This window comes from Protopterus annectens, chromosome 12.part0 (assembly GCF_019279795.1).
Source record: "Protopterus annectens isolate FY-2018-M chromosome 12.part0, PAN1.0, whole genome shotgun sequence".
NCBI lineage: Eukaryota > Metazoa > Chordata > Ceratodontiformes > Protopteridae > Protopterus > Protopterus annectens.
The window spans coordinates 154,671,596-154,694,095 of record NC_056746.1 but is presented as its reverse complement, the minus strand read 5'-3'; the positions used below and the strand labels follow the sequence as shown (position 1 = coordinate 154,694,095).

Here is a 22,500-nt window from a genome sequence, read left to right as displayed (position 1 = left end):
ACAGAAATTTTAGACAATTTGTACAGAAATTAAAGGCAAGTTAGTCTAACAAAAATAGGAATTGCAATATGAAGTGAAGGAAAAACAGGCTTATGGTATATTTAGAGAGAAAGTCAAGGAAGACAACTTGATAGTAGTAAGGGAGTAAATGAAGTAGGGAGAGTAAGGAGGTATAAGGAATGAAAAAGGTACTTCTTCATATTTGCGGAACAGAGACATATTTTGGCTAAAGTCTTTCAGATTGGTTTTGAAAGATAGGAGGGAAAGTATAGACTTAATGGATACCGGTTAAGAGTTCCAGGCCTTACCAACCTTGTACAAGTACAGACAATGCCCAGCAGATTTACTAGGTTTGTAGACAGACAGGAGTTTTTGGTCACCGGATCACAATGACCGACTAGGAATGTGTAGAATGTTTTTTACTGCTGGACAGGCAGATGGCTGCTGCATACTTTTATAGGTGGTGAGAAGCTATGTATATATAAGTTGATGGGGCACTTCTAACCAATTTAGGCTTTTCAGTGCTATACAGTAGTGGGTTCTCTTTAAGGGTTATGTGCTGCAAATTTAACAGCTTTGTTATAGCATTATTCTAGTTTTAATTTTTGTGAAGCCCCGAGGTTCATAAGCAAAGCAGCACCATAAAAAATTAACTTTTTTCTTCTTACTTAGTGGTACCACTCTTAACAGTTTGTCTTACAATCTACACAATCAAGTCTTCCTTACTCCTCCATGCAGCTTTCCAGCTCTCCCTCAGACATAGTTTCCTGTATTCCCAGGATCTTGGTAGTGCAGCATCTGAATCTATTTTCCAGATTATCTACCATGCACCTTTTTCATCTTACCAGTTTCTTCAACTCAGTTAACCTCCTACTGTGATCTTATACCACTGTTTTAAGGCAATTTTGTCTTCCACCAGGTCTTGGATCTTCTCTCTTAGTTTTTTCACCCTTTGAAGGCCTAAATCTTCAGCCGCCACTCCCTGCCACTATCCAACAGTTTCTGGAATGTTCTACATTTTTGTTCTTTTTGTGGGGCAAATTTAGACACAGCTGTCCGAATCTCCATGAGCTCATATTACCCCATTCTGCTGCTTATTCTGGCTTCTGTAGCTGGGAACTTATTTTTTTATATTAACTTTATTTCAACTTTCTATCCACAGCTCTCCACTCTGAAAAACTATTTTTGTTTAGAGAATTGTATGACTCCTACAATAACAAAACAACATCAACTGAAATTATGAAATAAAAAGGCAAGGAGTCTAGCTAGTAAACTGCAAAGGAGATCATCATCCATGGATTTTGAACACATTACAAAAATGAAACCGCATTTTATTTTTTAGAAATAATGTGACATAAGTTCTAGAGAATTTAAAAAAGACCTTGTCTTAGCAGAATCAAGATCAAAATTAATATAACTTTTATCACAGTAATCTGAATCTGTATGGACACATTTAAAAGAAAAAACCTTAGGTGATGCAACCAAGGCTAATAAAACATACACATACACAAATCCATCCTACCTCAATCAATTTCCGTTCATATGAACTTGCCAGTTCTTCAGTATCTACCACAGGTTTGGGCTCTGGAAATGTTAACTCCCCATCAGAGTTCCAATGGCCTGGAAGAACTAAAAACAAAGTAGCAACTGTTAGGCAAATTATAATGAGATGGTGCTCTCACAAAGTTTCATTTTATTTTATCTAACACAAGGAAAAACAAAACGCGTGTGTGAGTATGTCTATGTAAATATGAGTTTGCCCATTTCTCCATTGCCCAGAGGTGTTAATCCTTGTACTTTTCTTCACTCAAAGGAAATTAGCCTTGACTTAAAACTTTTGAAAGCTACAGGCATTTATGTTTTCCTGCAAATTATTCCAGATGTCCACTACAATGTAATCTTTCTTTATGTTAGTGTAATATTTAGGCTTTTGTATTCTAAGTAAGGTTTTGGTTGGTCAATTGTTTATTGAAACTTTGGAAGAGTCACTCAATTTATGCTTGTGGTTTTAATATTCAGAATCTGATAGTCCTAATTCTATAGGTTTAGACTTCTAGAAAAGCTGGCAAGCTAAACACATGTAAAATGAAAAACTCAAAGAAGGGAGTTACAGAATTTAACAAAACAGCAAATCATCACAGCTCACTGCTCTAGTGTTGTAGGAGACTTCAATAGCACAGTTATTTCAGGCAGGCAAAATATTTACACCAACTGTTTTCTTTAAAAATCCACAAAAAAAGCATCCAAAACAAACTATGCTGAGATATTAAATCACATAATTTAGATCTACACTGGGAAGTCAATATGTTGCTAGTTCAACGGTAATGAGATGACCAAGGAGGTAAAAACATGGTGGAACACTAGCAATCTCAGCCCTTTTAACAATACAGAAGAAAGATTCAAGTGTTTCAACTTGCACATATTTGGTAAACCAGAGGACTGTAGAGGAAAGAACAGGACAGGGTGGAGTTCCTTCATGTATGGCTTCCTAAACTGGTAAGTACAAACCTGGAGTGAATTCACATATGGGGAGGGATGTACAGAACTTTTGTTTCCAAAACTAGTAGCTCAAGGGTGGTCATACCACATTACTGTACTTTTTCTTCCTTTTTAGCAGAAAGAAGAAATATTCGCAGAAGCATAACTGTCTACTCACTGGAGCAGGATAAATATAAGGACATTACCCCCCTCTCACACCCTAAAGAGCCCATCTCTATACCGGAAGAATGCAAAGTTCCTGTAATCATGGCTGCACAGGTAAAAACCACACTCTCCAAAGCCAAGAACACAGCATCCATGGGACCAGACAACATCCCAGGCTGCATTCTACGCAAACTACAGAATTAACTGGCACCCCACCTAAGTACCATGTTCAGTCATAGCTTCACCACAGGCTTTGTGCCTGCTGAATGGTGCACAGCAACGGTTATCCCACTCCACAAGGGGGAGCCACCATGGACCCCGGGAACTACCGCCCCATTAGCCTGACGAGCGTGGTCTGCAAGGCCATGGAACGTATCATCATGGAACTTATAAACAAAGACATTGGTAATCTCCAAACTCTGGACCCCACCCAGTTCAGGTTTGTAAACGGCAGATCATGTCTCTAAACCTGATAGACTTCTTTAAAGCAGTCACCAAAGCCATAGACAAGGGTAAGGTGGTTGACACAGCCTATCTAGATCTTGCCAAGGCTTTCAACACCATCCCCCACTCTGGAATTATAGATAAACTAACTAAACTAGGTATAAATCCCTATGTCACAAGATGGGTTGCTAACTGGCCCACTGACAGAACCCACACTGTGAAAGTAGCAGACTCCAAATCTGACTTCAGACCAGTGACAAGTGGAGTACCACAGGGTTCAGTCCTGGGTCCTCTCCTGTTTGGCATCTACTTCTCTGAAGTACAGGCTAACACAGATGGTCTTTGGCTAACGAAGTTCACAGATGACTGCAAACTAGGAGCCATAATCGAAACTCCTAACGATGTGGACATCCTACAAAGGGTCCTCACTGAGACAGATGCCTGGTGTCAAAGCCATGGCCTCAAGCTCAATGCCAAAAAGTGCATTGTCATCCCCTTTAGTAAAAACTCTGCACCCATGAACTACAACATAGGTGGTAGTATACTTAACACCGAAAGTGTGATAAGAGACCTTGGGACACAGGTAGACAGTAGTCTCTCCTTTGATAATCACATCGCCACAGTAGTCAGGAAATCCTTCTATGTGGCACACCTCATCACAAAAGGTTTCTCATCCAAAAAAAAAAAGAGGTCATTGTTCCCCTCTACTCATCACTCAATAGACCCATTATAGAGTACAACGCCCCTTTTGGTATTTACCTCACAAGACAGCTACAACAACTGGAAAGGCTGCAGAAATACCTCACAAAGAGGATTACTGGCCTCAAACAGATGCCCTACGCAGACCATCTCAAAAAAAACTCCAGCTTTACTCCGTCGCATTTCGCCTACTCAGAGGTGATCTCTGCCTAACATACAAAGCTATGTCAAACCCAGAGCTGTTGGACATGCTCCACTTAAAGAAATCCCAATTCCTCTGAGCCACACACTCTAGGGACCTAAGCCTTGTCACCACAATAAACAGAACATGCCGGAGAGATAGATTCCTGTCCCACTTCCCATACTCTGGAATAAACTACCTATCTATATCAAACAAAGCTCCTCATTAGCACTCCAAGAAAAATCTTGACGACTGGATGGGAAATAGGAAATTCACCCCAGGGATCACCTCTGTGGCTCTGCTCTACAGTGGCACAGGAAAATAATTTTCTTGGGTGGCAAAAGCCAGGGTTACTTTTTTGGCTGGGCTTGTATAGGCCCCAGGGCTGATAGCCTAGTACCTACCTATGAACCTGAGTATACTGGAATGTTTGCGCCACAACTCATCTATAGTAATAAAAACTGGAGCAGATATACTTGGGTCAATGTAGGCTTAGGATATGAGGCACAAGTATTCTCACTGTTCCTGCTTTTGGTGACTCGGCCACTGGCATACACTACTGCAGAAGCTCAAGCAGTACAGTGAGTCACAGTGGACAGCAAAGTTCAGAAGGTAAACACATTTGCAGATGATCTAACGGTTTTCCTGGTAGATCCAGAAATGTCATTAGAGCCATTAGGGATGCCAATATGGCTTTGACAAAGATCTCAGGATATTAACCTCAGAACTCAAAACTCAGGCGATTAACAAGGACAAGATGGAAATTTCATCAAACAGTTAACAATCCTTCAGACAAAATAAAAGTCAAATCTGCATTTACATAAATAAGTGGGTCTCAAGTATCTGGGTGTGTAGCTGGCATGATTCATCAAGAGACTGTTCAGAACTTTTTTTTTTAATTTCTCCAAGTCCACGACAGGAATGGACCCCATTCCTAAGTCAAAGTACAATTAAAGTTTATGAAATTAGTATTGTTTCAATCTTTGTTAGCCAGAAGTGCAGTTCGTAACACCCGCAATGCTCCTAGTAATGATTCCTTCAGCAATTTGTATGCAGTTACATGCATTATTAACACATCTAAATACGACTGTAGATACTTTATTTTATAAAACCTGTTGCTCCTGCAACTATTGGAACTGTCTGGGTATCTTTTGCAAATTCTAATATTTTATGACTCTGTGTCTCTCTGTACGCAAGACACTGCAGTCACTGAGTGTAGCGATTTCAATGATCAATGCTACTTTTCTCTAATTTTCATGGACCACTACATTCAGTTTTCTAGCACCTATCTTTTGAACTGTTGGTAATGTGTGATCCAATGTAATGTAGACTTCATCATTTTCTATGATGCTTTGCGGCTCATGTTTCCAGTGTTTTTCAGCCACTTCAGTACCATAATGTTTGCACAATCTCCAGTGCAACAGTCTTGCCACACTATTATCCCTTTCAGTATACAGTCATTCTGCCATTAGTATGTCACAACCAGCAATGAGATATGCACCTATTTCCAATTCTGTTTTACAAAACCTACATTTGTCTATTTCTCCCACTTGTTCAATGGACTTTGTACACCAATGTGTATGTAGCCCACTATCTCGTGCCACCAATATTAACCTATTATCTCTTAGGTTCATAGGTAGGTACTAGGCTATCAGCCCAAGGGCCTAAGTAAGCCTAACCAACAAAGTTCCCTGGCTTACGCCAACCCAAGAAAGTTAATTTCCTGTGCCCCTGTCAAGCAGAGCCACAGAAGTGATCCCTGGGGTGTATTTCCTATTTCCCATCCACTCATCAAGATTTTTCTTGAAGAGTGTTAATGAGGAACTTTGCTTGACATAGATGGGTAGCCTGTTCCAGAGTATGGGAAGTCTCTGGGACAGGAATCTATCCCTCCAGCAAGTCCTGTTTATTGTGGTGACAAGGTTTAGGTCCCTAGAGAATGTAGCTCGGATGGATTGGGATTTCTTTTGGTGTAGCATGTCCAACAGCTCTGGGTTTGACATAGCTTTATATATTAGGCAGAGATCACCTCAGAGTAGGAGATATGCTACACAGTAAAGCTGGAGTTTTTTAGACGATCAGTGTAGGGCATCCATTTGAGGCCAGTAATTCTCTTGGTGAGGTACTTCTGTGGCTTTTCCAGATGCTGCAGATGTCTTGTGAGGTACATTCCAAAAGGGGCATTGTACTCTATAATGGGTCTAATGAGTGTCGAGTAGAGGGAACAATGACCTCTCTTTTCCTTGATGAGAACTCTTTTGTGATGAGGTGTGCCATGTAGAAGACTACTGTTGCAATGTGATTATCAAAGGAGAGACTACTGTCCACCTGGGTCCCAAGGTCTCGTATCACACATTCGGTGCTAAGAACACTGCTGCCTATGTGGTAGTTTATGGGTACAGAGTTTTTACCAAAGGGGATGACCATGCACTTTTTGGCATTGAGCTTGAGGCCATGGCTCTGACACCAGACATCTGTCTCAGTGAGACCCCTCTGTAGGATGTCCACATCATTTGGGGACTCGACTATAGCTCCTAGTTTGCAGTCATCTGCGAACTTTGTTAGCCAGAGGTCTTCTGTGTTAGCCTGTACTTCAGAGAAGTAGATGCCAAACAGGAGAGGTCCCAGAACTGAATCCTGTGCTACTCCACTTGTCACTGGTTTGAAGTCAGATTTGAAGTTTGCATCTTTTACAGTGTGGGTTCTGTCAGTGAGGCAATTGGCTACCCATCTTGTGACACAGGGATTTATACCTAGTTTAGTGAGTTTAGCTATAATTCCAGAATGGGGGATGGTGTTGAAAGCTTTGGCAAGGTCAAGATAGGCTGTGTGAACCACCTTACCCTCGTCTACGGCTTTGGTGACTGCCTCAAAGAAGTCGACCAGGTTCAGGAGGCAAGATCTGCCTTTCACAAACCCGAACTGGGTGAAGTCCAGAGTTTGGAGGTTAACAATGTCTTTGTTTATGAATTCCATGATGATAAGTTTCATGGCCTTGCAGACCATGCTCGTCAGGCTAATAGGGTGACAGTTCCCAGGATCAGTGGTGGCTCTCCCTTTGTGGAGTGGGATAACTGTTGCTGTGTGCCATTCAGTGGGCACAAAGCCTGATGTGAGGCTATGATATAAACATGGTGCTTAGGTGGGGAGCCAGTTCGTTCTGAAGTTCGTGTAAAATGCAGCCTGGGATGTTGTCCAGTCCCATGGATGCTGTGTTTTTGGCTTTAGAGAGTGATGCTTTTACCTGTGAAGTTGTGATTACAGGGACTCTGTATTCTTCCTGTATAGATATGGGCCCTTTAGGGGGTGAGAGGGGGCTAAAGTTAGCACTGAACCTATCTGCCAGGATGTTGGCAATATCAGTTGGTTCTGTAATTTTTGTGTCATTGTGCTGTAACTCAGAGCAGATCTGGGTGTTGCCATTGAGATTCTTGACATAGCTATAGAATGCTTTGTGGTTGTCCTTAGAATCAGTGGCAATCTTGTTTTCATAGCTAGCTTTGGAGGGTCTTATAAGGGATCTCAGCTTCTTGCTGAGGCTGACCTGGGAGCTCCTCCACTCATGGGATTTTACTCTCTTTCGCAACAGTTTCTTCCTTCTGTTGTAGACTTTGTTTATGGCAGGGGACCACCAGATTGGCTTCCTTTTTTTTGGAAGATAGCGTCTTGGTTCTGTTTGGGATAGTACGATCCATGCACTTGTGTAAGTGCTTATAGAGTGCATTTGTGTAGGATTCAGCAGTCGTAACTGTATTGTCCATCTGCATGGTTGTCATCAAGTACCACTTCTGTCTTAAGAAGCATGAAGTTGGCTTTGGAGAATTTTTTTTTTACTGCGGATTCATTAATGGGGGTTGGGGGTGGGATGTGGATATCTAGGGTGATTAGCTTATGGTTGGATCTGACCAACGAGGAGTTGACTTCAGGTGTGGAACTCATGTTGGTAATGACTAGGTCTAGGATACTGTTGCCCCTGGCGGGGGTGTGGATAAGTTGATCCAGGGCATTGGAATTTATGAATTCCAGAAAGCACTGAGCGAAGGAGTTGGTACATGAGTAGTTTTCCCAGTTAATGGTGGAGTAGCTGAAATTGACCAATATTACGGTGTTTGGTTGAACCATAATATTTTCCAGTATATCAAGAAAAGAGGAGTGGGAATCTTGGGGCATGGTGGGGGATCTGTAGCAAGCTACAATTTCGATTGCAGTTTTGCCCAGAGTTAGTTGCACTTGGATAACCTCGGATGCATTATGCTGAGCAACTAGCCTGGAGGTGTGGATATACTTAATGAATATGGACACACCTCCGCCTTTGGTGTTCCAGTCCAGGTTAGATGGCCGAAAAGTGTGGTATGAGTTATAGCCTGGTAATGCAGGGGTGCTCTCTGGAGCCTTGAACCAGGTCTCAGTCACTGCACAGACATTGATGTTCTCCAGTTTAAGGAGTGCCTCGAGTGAGTGCATTTTGAGATTTAGACTTCTAGCATTGAGTAGCATTACCCTCAGTTTTTGCTTGCCTGTTCCTGTTATGGTGGTGAATTTGTCATTTGAACCTTGCCTACAAAAGGCACTATAGGGGCGGCAAGAGCCTTTGCCAGTATCCGAAATCCCAGGGGATGACAGGTGCAGGCCATCTCTGGCAAAGCATCGTGGTCTGTCGACCATGTCGTCCAAGGCAGACAGATACTGGATCCCCTTAGAATGACACCAGAAGCTTAGCCAACTGTTGAAGTCAATCATTTTGTCCTTGTACTGCGGTATCATTCTGGGCGATGGCAGGATACTACTCAGGGCTAGGGTCATACCTGCCTGGGCTACAAGATCGGAGAGTTCTTCCATGTCTCTTTTCATGTAGTTCAGAGAGGTATGTCTCAGGTCATTCACACCAACATGGGCAATCCACAGAGTCATATTTGTAACTGTTGTGGAGTGACCTGAGTGCGTGGGTTATGTGGCGGATCCTGGCACCCGACAAGCAGCTGACAGTGACCTTCTCCTTGTTTAGCTTGGTGAGTGGGACATCAGTGTGTCTGACTATAGAGTCACTTATGACTAGTGTGTTGGGTACGTTGTTTTGCCTTATGGGCTGTGGTTGAGTGGCACACTGAGTCTGTGGGCTGTGTGTCATTTGGGTTGTGTTGGTGGTGGGAGGTTGCTTGTGTTTCTACTTTGGAGGTCTCTGTTGCTTGGGCAGATTATTATTGAGAGCCTCTGCAAATGTTTTTGTGTTTCTATGTGTGGATTTTCGTGGTGTAGGTTTAGTGGGACTATGTGATGAGTGTGGTGTGGTGCAAGTGTTTACCTTCTCCTCTTGACTATCAAGTTCAGTCTTGGTTGGAGAGAGCTTTGCCTCCACTTTGACTAGATAAGTGCATCTCTCACAGGTTGTAGTGTTGGGTGGTAGGAGAGGGTTGTCTATGTACATGAGGCAATTTCTACATTGCCACAAGATGCCCAGATTCATCAGATAGACAGGAGAGAACACTGGGAGCTGACCCTTGCCATGCCTGAATAAAAAACTATTTTCCTCTAGATAAGTGAGGAAAGTGAGTACAAGAGCTGTTTTTCTCTAAGCAAGTGAGGAAAGTAAGTACCAAAACTGTTTGCCTCTAGGTAATGAGGAAGGGTGAGTGCTGTAGTAATTTGTAGTTTATTTAGTGCTTACAACAAGTTCTGAACAAGTGCTGAGCACGGATAAGTAAATTCATGTGCTAAAACTAAGAATCTGTATCTGGATCTTGTTGTAGATAAGCTACCTAGTGCTTACCACCCCCACTGATAAGCTAGAAGGCTTCCCTCCAACACAGAAATACTTGGGGCACAAAAGCTTACAAACATTCCTGGATACAGCAAATCTGTATCTGGACTAAACTAGTTACAGGCAAGGTAGGAAGCAAGCGCAAATGCTGGCTTTTAAACCAGAAAGTTGAAAGAGATGGAACAACTGCCCAAATGGCCAATAAACTACAATTTCTGGGCCAGAAACCACTCTTGTGGTAGACAGCCTACCTAGTGCTTACCACTCCCACTGATGAGCTAGAAGGCTTCCCTCCAACACAGAAAGGCTTGGGGCACAGAAGCTTACAAACAGTCCTGGATATAGCAAATCTGTATCTGGATTAGACTAATTAGACTACTTACAGGAAAGGAAGAAAACATGCTTGGAATTGATATATGTATATTTTAGTTAAGTGGGTTGGCTTTCTCAAAAAGTTCTCTCTATTAGAAAGAATGAGCTAATGACAGTAGCAAAAACACTTTAAATGCAGTACAAGCTAGCACACAAGTGTGTAGCAAAATTAAGGCAAATACAGTTTAAATAACTGCAGATATGTTAAAAATGACAAAAACAAGTTTATGGAAAATCAGATAAGAACCTAAAACACTTAAAAGCACACAAAACAACAAATTAAGGTAGAAGACAGTTAAGTAAGAGCAGCTCAAGAAACTATAAGTATTTTTTTTTTTTTTTGTGGAGAGGGAGGGAACAGAGCAGATTAAAATGCTATAGGGGATGTCCTTCCCAAGTGTTCTCTCTACACAGCAGAGGAGATGGGACTGGTAGGAGTGTCTGAAATCAAAATATGATCTCACTGTACTCATTTGAGTGAGCAAATGAGATGGGCCCAGTAGGAGTGTCCAAAAACAGATACAGCAGGGGTGGGTAATTCCAAAGCCACCAAGATTAATATTACAATAACCCATGCCTGGGTGTGGGTAATGCTGGATTTACCCACGGTTGGCGTGGTTTGGTCCCGAGGGGGAAGCCCGAGGTACCAAACAAAGCCAACCGTGGGTAAATCCAGCATTACCCACCCAGAAGTGGTTATTGCTATTATCATGACATTATTTAAGAAAAGAAACTATTACTTTTCTTAAATAATGGCATAGTATAATGCCTGTTTACTGCCCTTCCGCAGATGTCTGGCATCCGCGGCATTTCTGATGTACTGCGCCTGCGCAGTACATCAGAGTTGAGCAAAAGCAGCGGAGAAAGCAAGATCTCCGTTGCTTTTTACTGTTTCGCTATGTTAAATGGGTTTAATATGGCGAGACAGTTAAAATAAGCAACGGAAATGTCCGTTGCTTATTTTAAAACTGTCTCGCTATGTTAAACCCATTTAACATAGCAATAAAAAGCAACGGAGATCTTGCTTTCTCCGTTGCTTTTTTTTTAAAACCTGTCTCGCTATGTTAAATGGGTTTAGCATAGCGTGACGGCTTTAAAATAAGCAACGGAGATCTCTGTTGCTTATTTTAAAGCTGTCTCGCTATGTTAAACCCCTTTAACATAGTGAGACAGTGTTTTAAAAGTAGAGTTATACTAATGGAAAAAAGTCCGGGCGACCGGACCTTTTTCCATTAGTATAACTCGATTTACAATGTGCATGCTGGCCAATCAGCATGCACGTTTTGGAGGGGTCATGGTATAATACCACATAAGAACGGGGGGGGAGGGTAGGGGGGGTGGAAGACTAACTGCAGCTAGAGACAGGGAGTATTATCTCCCTGTATTACATATAAAGATGATCTACAAATTTATAATCTTAAATAAGTGCAGAGAAAAGTATACTTAAATCAGCTTTTGTCAGTTAATTTATACAGGTGAATCTCAGCAGCCAACCACTCGGAAGATGAGCAGAATGATTAAAAAATGTGACCAGCACAGATTATAATGCAAGCAGAACCCCCCTGGCTAAGTTAACACAGAATTTCAAAAGCAGTCTAACAACTTTCAATGTATCCAGATGGCTACACTTTTTCACACTTGGTTTAAATTCACCTCTCTTTAACCATTCCTGCATTAATTCCTGATCAACATGAGGTTCTTCCAGAAGTTTTCTATATTTGCAACTATATTTATGCATTTTCCATATTTCTTGCCTTCTCATCTGGTCCTTCAGCTTATATTCTTTTGTTTTTTTTTTTTGGCACATTCAGTTACTGCCTGATTTTTATCTATTTGTGGTTGATTTCCATTCTAGCTAGACACTGATATGCCTCTGCTAGACTAAGCAGGGAAGTCATCTTAGATTTACTCTCCTCATGTTTCAAAACTTTGATTACATTTGAGTCTTGTGAGGTCAGCAGATATGCGTGTAGTCCCACTATTGCAGATCTACACATGTAACCTATTTTAAGGAGGCCCATCCCTCCTTCAGAACGGGGAATATATAACCTTGGTATGCACTGATTTTTACAAATCATTTGGTGAGCATGAAGCATCCTTCTTGTTTTCCTATCTAATCTATCCAGCACGTTTTGGGGCCAGTCAGTCACTCCAAAACTGTAAGTTAGGACAGAAAGACTTCAGATCCTGTACTTTTAAATTTCTTATTCTTTCATTTACTTCTTCTATCCATTTAACATCTATGTTCCACAGGATCTTCACAGATAGTTCTCCAAAATGTATCTATTTCTTCTTTTATTTGGTGGCCTTTCAATTCCTTTTACCTTGTTTCCCAGTTCTCTATAAAACTTTTGTGGGTCATCAATAAATTGCTTATTTTGTACTTTTCCTTTATATTTATCTGCATATCTTTTAAGTTTTTCCGCCTGTGCTGAGATTTTTAGTTTATTTGCGATAGTGCATGACTGATCCTGATCTGTTCTAATACTGCGCATTGCTGTTATCACATCTATCTTTCTAAGTATTTTGTTTTTCTCTTCCCTCTTCTATATTCTTCTAACAGTGACACGTCTTGTCTTAATTGCTCTATAGTTTTCTCTATTCGATTCTTCCATGGTGATATTCAATTTCTCCCCTTCCTTTCCCTCACTACCCTGTGTTCTTGTGTTAGAACTTTATCAGTCATTAATTTAGCGCTGCACAGTAATATATCCTGTTTACTTCTGTTATATCGCATGGGTCTCTATGAACAGTCCTAATTACTGTGTTCATTTGTTTTATCAAACTTATGACTTTATGATTTTTATTGACCTTCTGCAGTCTATTTCTTTCACTGATCTTAATATGTCTAGCTCTATTAACTCATTAATCCTGAGTACAGTCCCATAGTGCCTCTGTGCTTAACTCCGAGCGCGCTATGTGACGGTAGCAGTTGTAGGATGTTACACCAGAGTGCCTTCCAGAAGTGCGTGAAACTTTACAGTCATATTGATGCACCACCTGTGAAAAATAAGTTGAAAAAGTACCTGAACTTTCTCAGATACTTTCTCAACTTTAAGTGTGGAGTTACATGAGGTTTATATTTGAATTTTAGGAGACAACTGGCTCACCATGCATTTCTATACAGGTCTTATCACAGCAAGCCAATTCTTTATTCATTGCATGAAGCAAGTGGTGGCAGCCAATTAGATTCTTCCAGTCTAAGCTGCCACTTGCATAACACCTCTACCCCTACACGTAATTTCTCTTTGATCTGGCAAAATAAATAGTGGGTCCTGCAATAGCATTTCCCTTTCTTTTTCTGACATTTGCAGAGCTGCCTAAATTGCTACTGGATCCTGCTGTTTATTTTGCCAGACCATTTAATTCTGTGTGCCGGTTCGCGAGTTTGAAGATACTGCCACGACAGCTCCACCAAGAAAGCCTGAAAATCTAGCAAGGTGACTGCAGCTGCAATGGAGATTTTTTTTTCTTACCTAGAGGTATGTCTATCACCACTCAGGAGAATCACACACTAGAATGGCCTTGCATTTTCCACATTTTTTTTATTTGCTGTTGTACGTCCTCACTATATCATGGTCTAGTCCCTTACACTCAATCTTTGAAAAGCGTTTGAGGTTTTCTTTGTGGCTGCAATACATCCTGAATTTCTGAACAAGTTAACCTTTTAGCTGCAAGTAGTTGTGTGTTGGCATTGCCTTTACTTGTTGTAGTCCCACGGTTAGCATCACGATTTAGGCTTGTGACATGTTATGCTTGTTTCCAACTGTTTAGTCTCTTCTGTATGTATTTGTGACCGCATTGCCTGTGAAACTAACTTACAGTTTACAGAAGCATTCTAAAGTTCCTGTAGAGTTTGTGTTTTTTGCTTCTGTATAGTTTCCATATCCTACCTTCACAGCACTGTTGCCTCAGTTTCCTTCGTCAAAAATGTTAGTGCACTAATAACTTGAAGGTGTAATCCAGAACTCACTGTTTTAGTAGTACAGCTTCTTCCATTCTCAACTTGAAGCTTTACAGTTTAGCCATGTACTGTTACGCTGTTTTTTTCTGAACACTGTTGCGTTTGTCTATTGTGTGCTTTCTACTTCTTGGTTACTGGTGCAGAGCTGTCTAGAGATTTTTCTTCGTTGATCTGTTGATGTTTGTGTGTATATACATTATCACACAGAGTTTAGCAGCACTGGTTCCTTCAATAATGCTTCACTGTCTGCAAAATTTATTTCATTCATTTATGTTCTGTAAAAAGTGCTGTTGATTCAATGGCTGGTATCCTAATATTATTATGCTATTTACTGTTTATTCGCTGTTCTCTTGAATAGAGACTACAACAGACACTGTAGGATCGTTGCTACACTTGGCTGATCAGAGAAGATGAGGCAGGGCAAGAAAGCTATGAAATTTTTTTTCAAATGCTCCCAAGTTGCACCACACTCCTATGACATAAGCCTATTCTGTTGGCTGCTTGGTGTGTGTGTGTGTGTGTGTGTGTGTGTGTGTGTGTGTGTGTTGTAATGCAGTAGTAGAAATCTAAGGCATAAGTAGAGCAATTTGCAATCTAAAAAAAAATTAGGCTGATTGGGCTTTCTGTTGGGATTTATAAGAATGGAAGATTTGGAGTGTTAAGCTTTGACATGTTCATTTATTTCAAGTTCTGCAGTAAATTGTTTAGATATGAACGTTAAGGTATTAAGAACAGTACAGAGGTTGTGTAGTTGTTTGCATCCTTGCATCCCTTTTGCCTTGCATTTATCCCTTAGTTACAAATGTAGCAAGAGATTTTGTATAGTGAAAGATGTTGTTAGAAGCCCTGTTAGATTATCGTATGCTATTATGGTCATTTTGTTTTCTACATAGGCTGAACTTTAAGTGGCATACATAAGAGCTGGTAGTGTTTATGGCGGTGCTGGTTGGCATATGTTTTGTTTTGCATTTTCCTAAATTGGCAGAAGATGAGAAAAGTAAGTGAATCACAGTGTGATCCTAGAGTAAACCAGTACCAAATAACATGAACAAATGGTTGCACATGGGATCAGGACTCTCAGCTGTTTTTTCCTCTACCAGAAAACCACTCATCAATACACATTGTTTTTAGCAGTTGTATATTGTGATTTGCTGATTTTGTGCTTTTTGAAGTGCATTTCTTTATGGTTGATATAGCTCATAAAATCTGTCATGTTTTGACAAATCACTGAGGGCTAAGTCACTAAATAATGACATACATTTGAGTTTTAAACTTTGTATCCTTTACAAAATGCAGCAGGCTAACATATATCTTTTTATTACAGGAATTTTCTACATTTATAATCAACACATTACCAGCACAAACACCAGACAGAAGCAAATCTATTTTATTCTGCCACTGTCATATGTTGGTCAGTACTGGTGCCATTTTTCTTACCAAGTGTGAGACCCAGTCTTTAGAAAAATATCTGAAATTAAATCACTGTATAGGCTAGGCCATAAAGATGTTGTGATGTTGATGTGGGCATAATCACCTCCTATGGCTGCCTGGAGGTCAACCTGTCCAGAGCTAGAGTGGCCAGATTGTCAGCAGATATGGGAGAAAAATGCTTGAAAAATAAATGTCAATGCATGACATACTGCAATCTGCAATAAAAGGCTATGTATGAGTATGTACTGCAGATCCGCCTTGACCCTGAAGTGGATCGAGCAACTAACAGGGGAATGAAAGCATTCAGAATAAGGAATTACAGTTCAACCAATTTTTTTCTTCTTTTCATTTTTACTATGCTGTTCCTATGTGTAAACAGAGTGACAGCATAAGAACCTAAAATTAATGCAGCTTGGAAGCATGGAGGAGTGCACATAACGGATTTCTCAGTGTGTGTGTGTGTGTGTGTGTGTGTGTGTGTGTGTGTGTGTAGATATAGATAAATACGTTGAAGGTTGTGCGTCACAGCTGGCAACTCAGTACGTAAAAATCAACTGCCAATCATTAGCGGACCTGAGTTCCGCTGTGGCGACGCCTAACCGGGAAAAGCCGAAAGTCACAACAACAACAAATACACACTACATTTAATTTTTACCATGATGGAGTCATAGATGAAAAGGGTTCAAGAAGTAAGACTTTGCTTCCATTTTTACCAAATACAAAAATAAATATGCCTTGCCTTTTAGCACAAAAGGATTAAGGCCCTGGACTTCTAAGAAACTTAATTACGGACTTGACTCCTTCTGCCTCCATTACGGACTTGACTCCTTCTGCCTCCATTTCCTTACTGTGTGACTCTGAACTAGTCAGTTACTAAGGGAGTGCCACCAGTAATAAGAAGTCCTTGTGTATAGTGCATTTACACAGATGTCTAAAAAGTTAGTACTGCCTTTTTTATGAAATTCTTACTTCCTGAAAATGCCAAGCATGATGTCATAGTACTTTCTAGTTATGTTACTGGCATGGCAATTATTTCTTTAAAAGCTGCTCTAGCTCCCAAATGCTCCGAGGTTGAAACACTTAATCCATGCCCATCTATATAATCTTAGTTATAAATTGTTAAATGTATATCATTGCATATTTCTGAATTAAAATCAAATGCTCACTTTTCACAAAGCATGCAATTGTTTTAATTGCTTTTACAAACTAAAATGGTCAAAGTACACAAAAGGAAAATAAGTGATGCTCATCTTTTATTTCTGTTTACACTGAAGTGTTGAGAAGATGGTACTTAGGGGTTCAGTGCCAAAATGGAGTACACCCCAAGTTGACAGTATGTACCCTACTCATAAATGCAAGCAGCTGGGGGTGGTCTCGACAGCAGGCTTGTTTGTGTGCATGTGAAATAATAATGCATTTGTTGCTCATGTGAAATGCACGTAATTGTTTTGTGTCAGCAGCTTTTGACACGCCAAACCCAAAAGGGAGGCCATCACTGCCTTAGGCTGTGTAACCGGCCATTTGCTTATTTAAATTAGGGTCTGCCCATACCAAGTTTAGGGAAATGTTTCATTTGGTGATTGTGCATATCTCAACATTTTACTGAAGGGGGTCGCTTGGGTGAATGTTTCATTCTGGTGCATGTGTATACCTGCAAATACTAATGAAGATGTTGCTTGGGCATATAATTCATTGGTGTATCAGGGGAGGGATTCTGCATACATGGTCAGACTGCCGACATGAGGAATGGGCAAATTAGTATCTTGTGTCATTTTGGTGCTTGTGCATACACATCACAAACAACTGATGGGGCTACTGGGGAAAATAATTCATTAGCGTGTCACAGAAAAGCTTTAACATAATTGGAAATTCCATTTGGCCATTTTATTATCCTGGTAGCTGCCTGTGTTATACTGATTCACTGGCTTACTGTAATTTGTACTATGGTGCTATGACCTGTTCTCTGAATTTAGTAAGTCACTTTCTTATTCCATCAGTATCTCAAATTAACAATACTAACATTTTAAAAGTGTCCCTGGTTATGCAGAAATGTTGGAATGATGGATAACAGCAACAGCGCTGATCAATATATCCAAACATTCTGAAAGTATATTCTGATTTAGTCTTTCTTTCTATTGAATAATGTCTGGGTGGTATGACAGGCTTAGTATTTTATTGCTGATTGTTGGCATTGCTCAACCGGATATTTTGTACAATATTTCTGCCTTTTTTACTTCTGTGTCTTATTGTAACCAAAGGAATGGTTAGATGAGATGACATGAATTACTACTGTTTGGACTAATTCTTACATGGATAGACCAGATAACTTAGCCATTTCTGCTTGTAATTCTCTTTGTGATTATACTCAGTAGTTAATCCGCGGTAGTGGTGCTGCAGTAGCATTGTCGCCTCACAGTAAGACGCTGACCAGTTCGACTCTCAGCTAGAGCATCTTCTGCATGGAGACCTGCGTGAATGGGAGTACTTTCGTTGAAGGTTGTGCATCAGGGCTGGCAACTCGGCACATAAAAATCAACTGCCAATCATTAGCGGACCAAAGTTAGACTGTAGCGACCCCTAACCGGGAAAAGCCGAAAGACACAACAACATTATACTCAGTAGTTACCTGAGTGAAGTAAAGGTCATCACTTGCTGACTACTACCAGCATGGAGCTAGCATATATTTTGGGCATTTCTCCTGGCTACGTCAGTCATGCGTGGAAATTAGGTGAGAGCAGGAAGGGCTCAGTAATATCTAAGTGTTATACTATTTTTATTGAATTACTCAGGTCTTCTCCTAACAGATGATACTGAGTCTGTGTTACATAACAGCTGCATAAGGTAATATAATGAATGCCTAACTCAACAGGTTATGTGCAGCAGTTATCACCTGTGTCTGAGCATGCATAACTTTGCAGTAATGAAATGCACCTCATTATCACATTAACAATAAGTGCAGTTACAATATAACACTGAGTCATTATCACTTTTCATGTAAAACTCTCAGCAGTTTCACTGTTATTCACATAAATAGAAGTCATTATCACATTAATGAATGCGCAAGCTAGATTTGGGTTTTTGTCTACATACAGTCATTTCAAGCCATCCCCCCACCAGTTTCTGTCATTTTTACAACTTGTTTGATATGCAGTAAAGTCCTCATTGTGATTATATGCTTCATATTTTTGTGAACTACAGCAAGGAAATATTACATCACTTCCATGCTTGATCCTTTAGGTCCATTGCTGAATGGGCACATGTAAAGAGAAAAGGCAGAAGTAAGGCAGACTACTGACACTGAAGGAGGTCACAAGACAATAGCGGTATCAGCAGTCTGAGCGGGCAGCCAGCACATGTATGGGACACTTCAGATAACCACCAGCTGGAGCCCTATGCCTGTCCATGGCATATTAGTGGAGTAGCGGTCCTTACCCTGCTTTTTCCATTTACATGTGCCCCTTTCTGTGCCCCCTTGTCAGTCATTGAGTGTAATTTGGTGTTTTCATGGGTAGTAGGTATGTAACTTCAGTGTCATTACCACTTATGTACCTAATGCAAAAAATACTGCCCCTGTGGATAGGATGGAAGATTTGGATGGGCTAACCAGGTATTGCATATGATATACATATATATGTAGTCTTCCAATACATATGTCAAACATCAGTAGTAATCTGTTTGCATTTTCTTTCCTCTGCAGGTTTGTCAACCTTCTGCCACTGATATGGCTTCATGACCAGGAGAACGACAAGTGACAGTGTGGGTATGTGGCCATTCCTACATTCACTGGGCTGCCAGCGATGCCTCTGAAACTGAAAACTGGTACAACTTGAGCTTCCCCACATCCACTGTGAAGGTATACTGGATTGCAAGAAGAGGTATGCATTGAACAGAGTATTGCAGTTGCTGGAAGAGAAATGTTCCATCTACCCTGAGCCCGACATTCTTGTGCTGCACATTGGAGGGAATGATGTCATCAGTCAACCATTCGGAAGGCTACAGTTTCAAATCACAGCAAATTTTGAACAACTGCAGTCTTGGTGGCCACGTTGTCATTTTCTGTGCTCTGATATAATTCCTCGACAGATAAGGAAAACAGCAAACGGTCAACAGGCAGCTCACAAGGCCGGACATTTACAAAATGGGTTCATTAATGGCTTGATGCACAGGGTCGGTGGATCTACAATCTGCCATGACAGCATCAACGCGGAAGACGTTCACCTGTTCAGAAGGGATGGTGTTCACCTAACTGAGGAGGGCATTGTGTGGTTCTTGACTGACCTCCACAATGGCATGAGGAGAGCTATGCAGGATTGGTAACATGCAGCTTGTGAGAAGAATGGAAAACACCCATGACCAAGTAGGACCAGTATAGTAAGTAAAACTCTATTATGAAATGTGTTGTATAAAATACATTTTTCTGAGTTGGGCAAATAACTGTGGTAAGGAGCTGGTGAGGATGCTGAGAAAGAGCTGTTTCAGGAGAGTGCTACCACATACAACCTAATATATCAGTGACCATCCTGCAATACTTCTTTTTTTAGTCTGCTTTTATCAGGCATGTGTAGAGTTTAGATGACAGGAAGGGCTTAGTAATACAGAACTTGATCCCTTAGGTCCATTGCTGAATGGACACATGTAAAGAGAAAAGGCATAGGTAAGGCAGACTGCTGACATGGAAGGAAGTCCTGAGACTGCAGTGGTATCAGCTGTCTGAGTGGGTAGCCAGCACAGCTATCGGACAGCTCGGATGGCCTTGCTTGCCAATGAAGTCAAATGCCTGTCCTGGGTTCATTAGTGGAGTGGCGGTCCTTACCTTGCTTTTTCTCTTTACATGTACCCATTTAGCAGTATATTGGCTACACCAAGAATGTGTATATTTACAATCATATGTGCCTACATGGTAAAACAACTGCTTCTGAATGCTGTACATATGTACAGATATCAGTTTTGTTAGGACTCAGGTTATGGAAATTATGATTTTTTTCATTTTTTGGTAAATAACTTTGCAAGGGAGCAGGTCAGTGTGCCAAGTAATACCTCATTTTGAAGACAGTACTGATAGTTCCAACATGGTAAAAGAAATGTGCCTATACGTTGTACACAGGTACAAATATCAAATTTTGTTTTGGACTTAGGTTATGGAAATTATGATTTTTTTTCATATTTTGGTAAATAACTTCACATGGGAGAACAAGTAATAAAAAACTGAGGGTAATGCTACTCAATGCCACAAGTCTAAACCTCAAAATGCATGCACTCGAAGCACTCCTCAGTATGGAGAAAATCGATATATGTGCAATAACAGAAACCTGGTTTAAGGCTCCAGAGAGCACGCCAGCACTACCAGGCTACAACTCATACCATACATTTCAGCCACAAAACCCTGACCGAAATACAAAAGGCGGGGGAGTATCCATATTCATCAAGGATACCCACACCTCCAGGTTAGTGGCACAGCACGATGCTTCAGAGATCATCCACGTGCAACTAAATGGGCAAAACTGCTATTCAAATTATAGCTTGCTACAGATCACCCACCATGTGCCAGGACCCCCCCATCCGCATTCCTGGAAACATAAAAGTCCTACCAAACACCCTGATATTGGGTGATTTCAATTAGCCAAACATTAACTGGGAGAACTATTCAAGTACAAACTCCCTTGCCCAACATTTCCTAGAATTTATAAACTGAAATGCCCTGGATCAACTGGTCAACACCCCCACCAGAGGTGACAACATATTGGACCTGGTCATCACCAACATTGGCGACTGGTGTTCCACACAGGAGGTTAACCCCCCACTGGTTAGATTTGACCATAAACTAATCACTCTGGATATCCACATTCTGTCACCATGCCTGGTCAAAGAAACCACCATGAAAAACTTTTCAAAAGCAAACTTCACGTTACTTAAGACCGAGGTGGGAAGTTTCAAAGTCCCCATGCTAAAGGATAACGCTGTCCAAGCTGCAAAATCCTTTACTAATGCACTCTACGGGCACCTACAAGAATGCATGGATTGTGCTATCCCAAACAAAACCAAGACTCACTCCTCCAAGAAAAGAAAACCAGTCTGGTGGACCCCTGCCATAAACAAGCTATACAACAGGAGGAGGAAACTAGTACAGAAGAGAGTAAAATCCCAAGAAAGGAAGACATCCCTGATCAGTATCAGCAAGAAACTACATTCCCTCATAAAAATCATCCAAGGCTAGCTTCAAAAGAAGAATTGCCATGGACTCCACAGTTAACCACAAGGCATTCTTTAGCTATGTCAAGAATCTAAGTGGCAATTCTCAGATCTGCTCGGAGTTAGTGCAGAATGGCACAAAATACACTGAACCAACCAATATAGCCAACATCCTGGCAGACCGGTTCAGTGCAAACTTCACCCTCCTCTCACCCCCAAAAGGGCCCATAACTACACCAGAAAAATGTAGTGCCCCTGAAATCACAGACACTCAGATTAAAACAGCCCTCTCCAAAGCCAAAAACACAGCATCAATGGGACCGAACGATGTCCCAGGCTGTGTTCTACACAAACTCAAACATGAACCAACCCCTCACCTAAACACACTGTTTAAACTCAGCCTCTCCACAAGCTACGTGCCCACAGAGTGGTGCACAGCAACGGTTATTCCGCTCCACAAAGGTGGAGCCACAACGGACCCCGGGAACTATCATCCCATTAGGCTGACAAGCTTGGTCTGCAAAGCTATTGAGCGCATCATCAAGGATCTCATTAACAGAGACATTGGGAACCTCCAAACACTGGACCCTACCCAGTTCGGCATTGTTAAGGGCAGATCATGCCTCCTAAACCTGGTGGACTTCTTTGAGACAGTTACCAAGGCTATAGATGAGGGAAAGGTGGTCCACGCAGCCTACCAAGGCCTCACAAAGGCCTGCGACACCATTCCCCACTCAGGTATTACAGACAAGCTCACCAGCCTTAACATAAACCCCTATGTCACGAGATGGGTTGCCAACTGGCTCACGGACAGAACCC

The 22,500-nt window shown here is 41.2% G+C and overlaps 1 protein-coding gene across 1 annotated transcript in view; it reads right to left on the bottom strand.

Annotated features, from left to right (window-relative positions):
- SNX29 (sorting nexin 29) overlaps positions 1-22,500 on the bottom strand; it is a 3,382,132-nt gene that overhangs the window by 1,818,640 nt on the left and 1,540,992 nt on the right. The window contains exon 15 of the mRNA XM_044089182.1: positions 1,523-1,629. Within this exon, the coding sequence (XP_043945117.1) occupies positions 1,523-1,629 (107 nt within the window). The remainder of the gene's footprint in view (positions 1-1,522; positions 1,630-22,500) is intronic.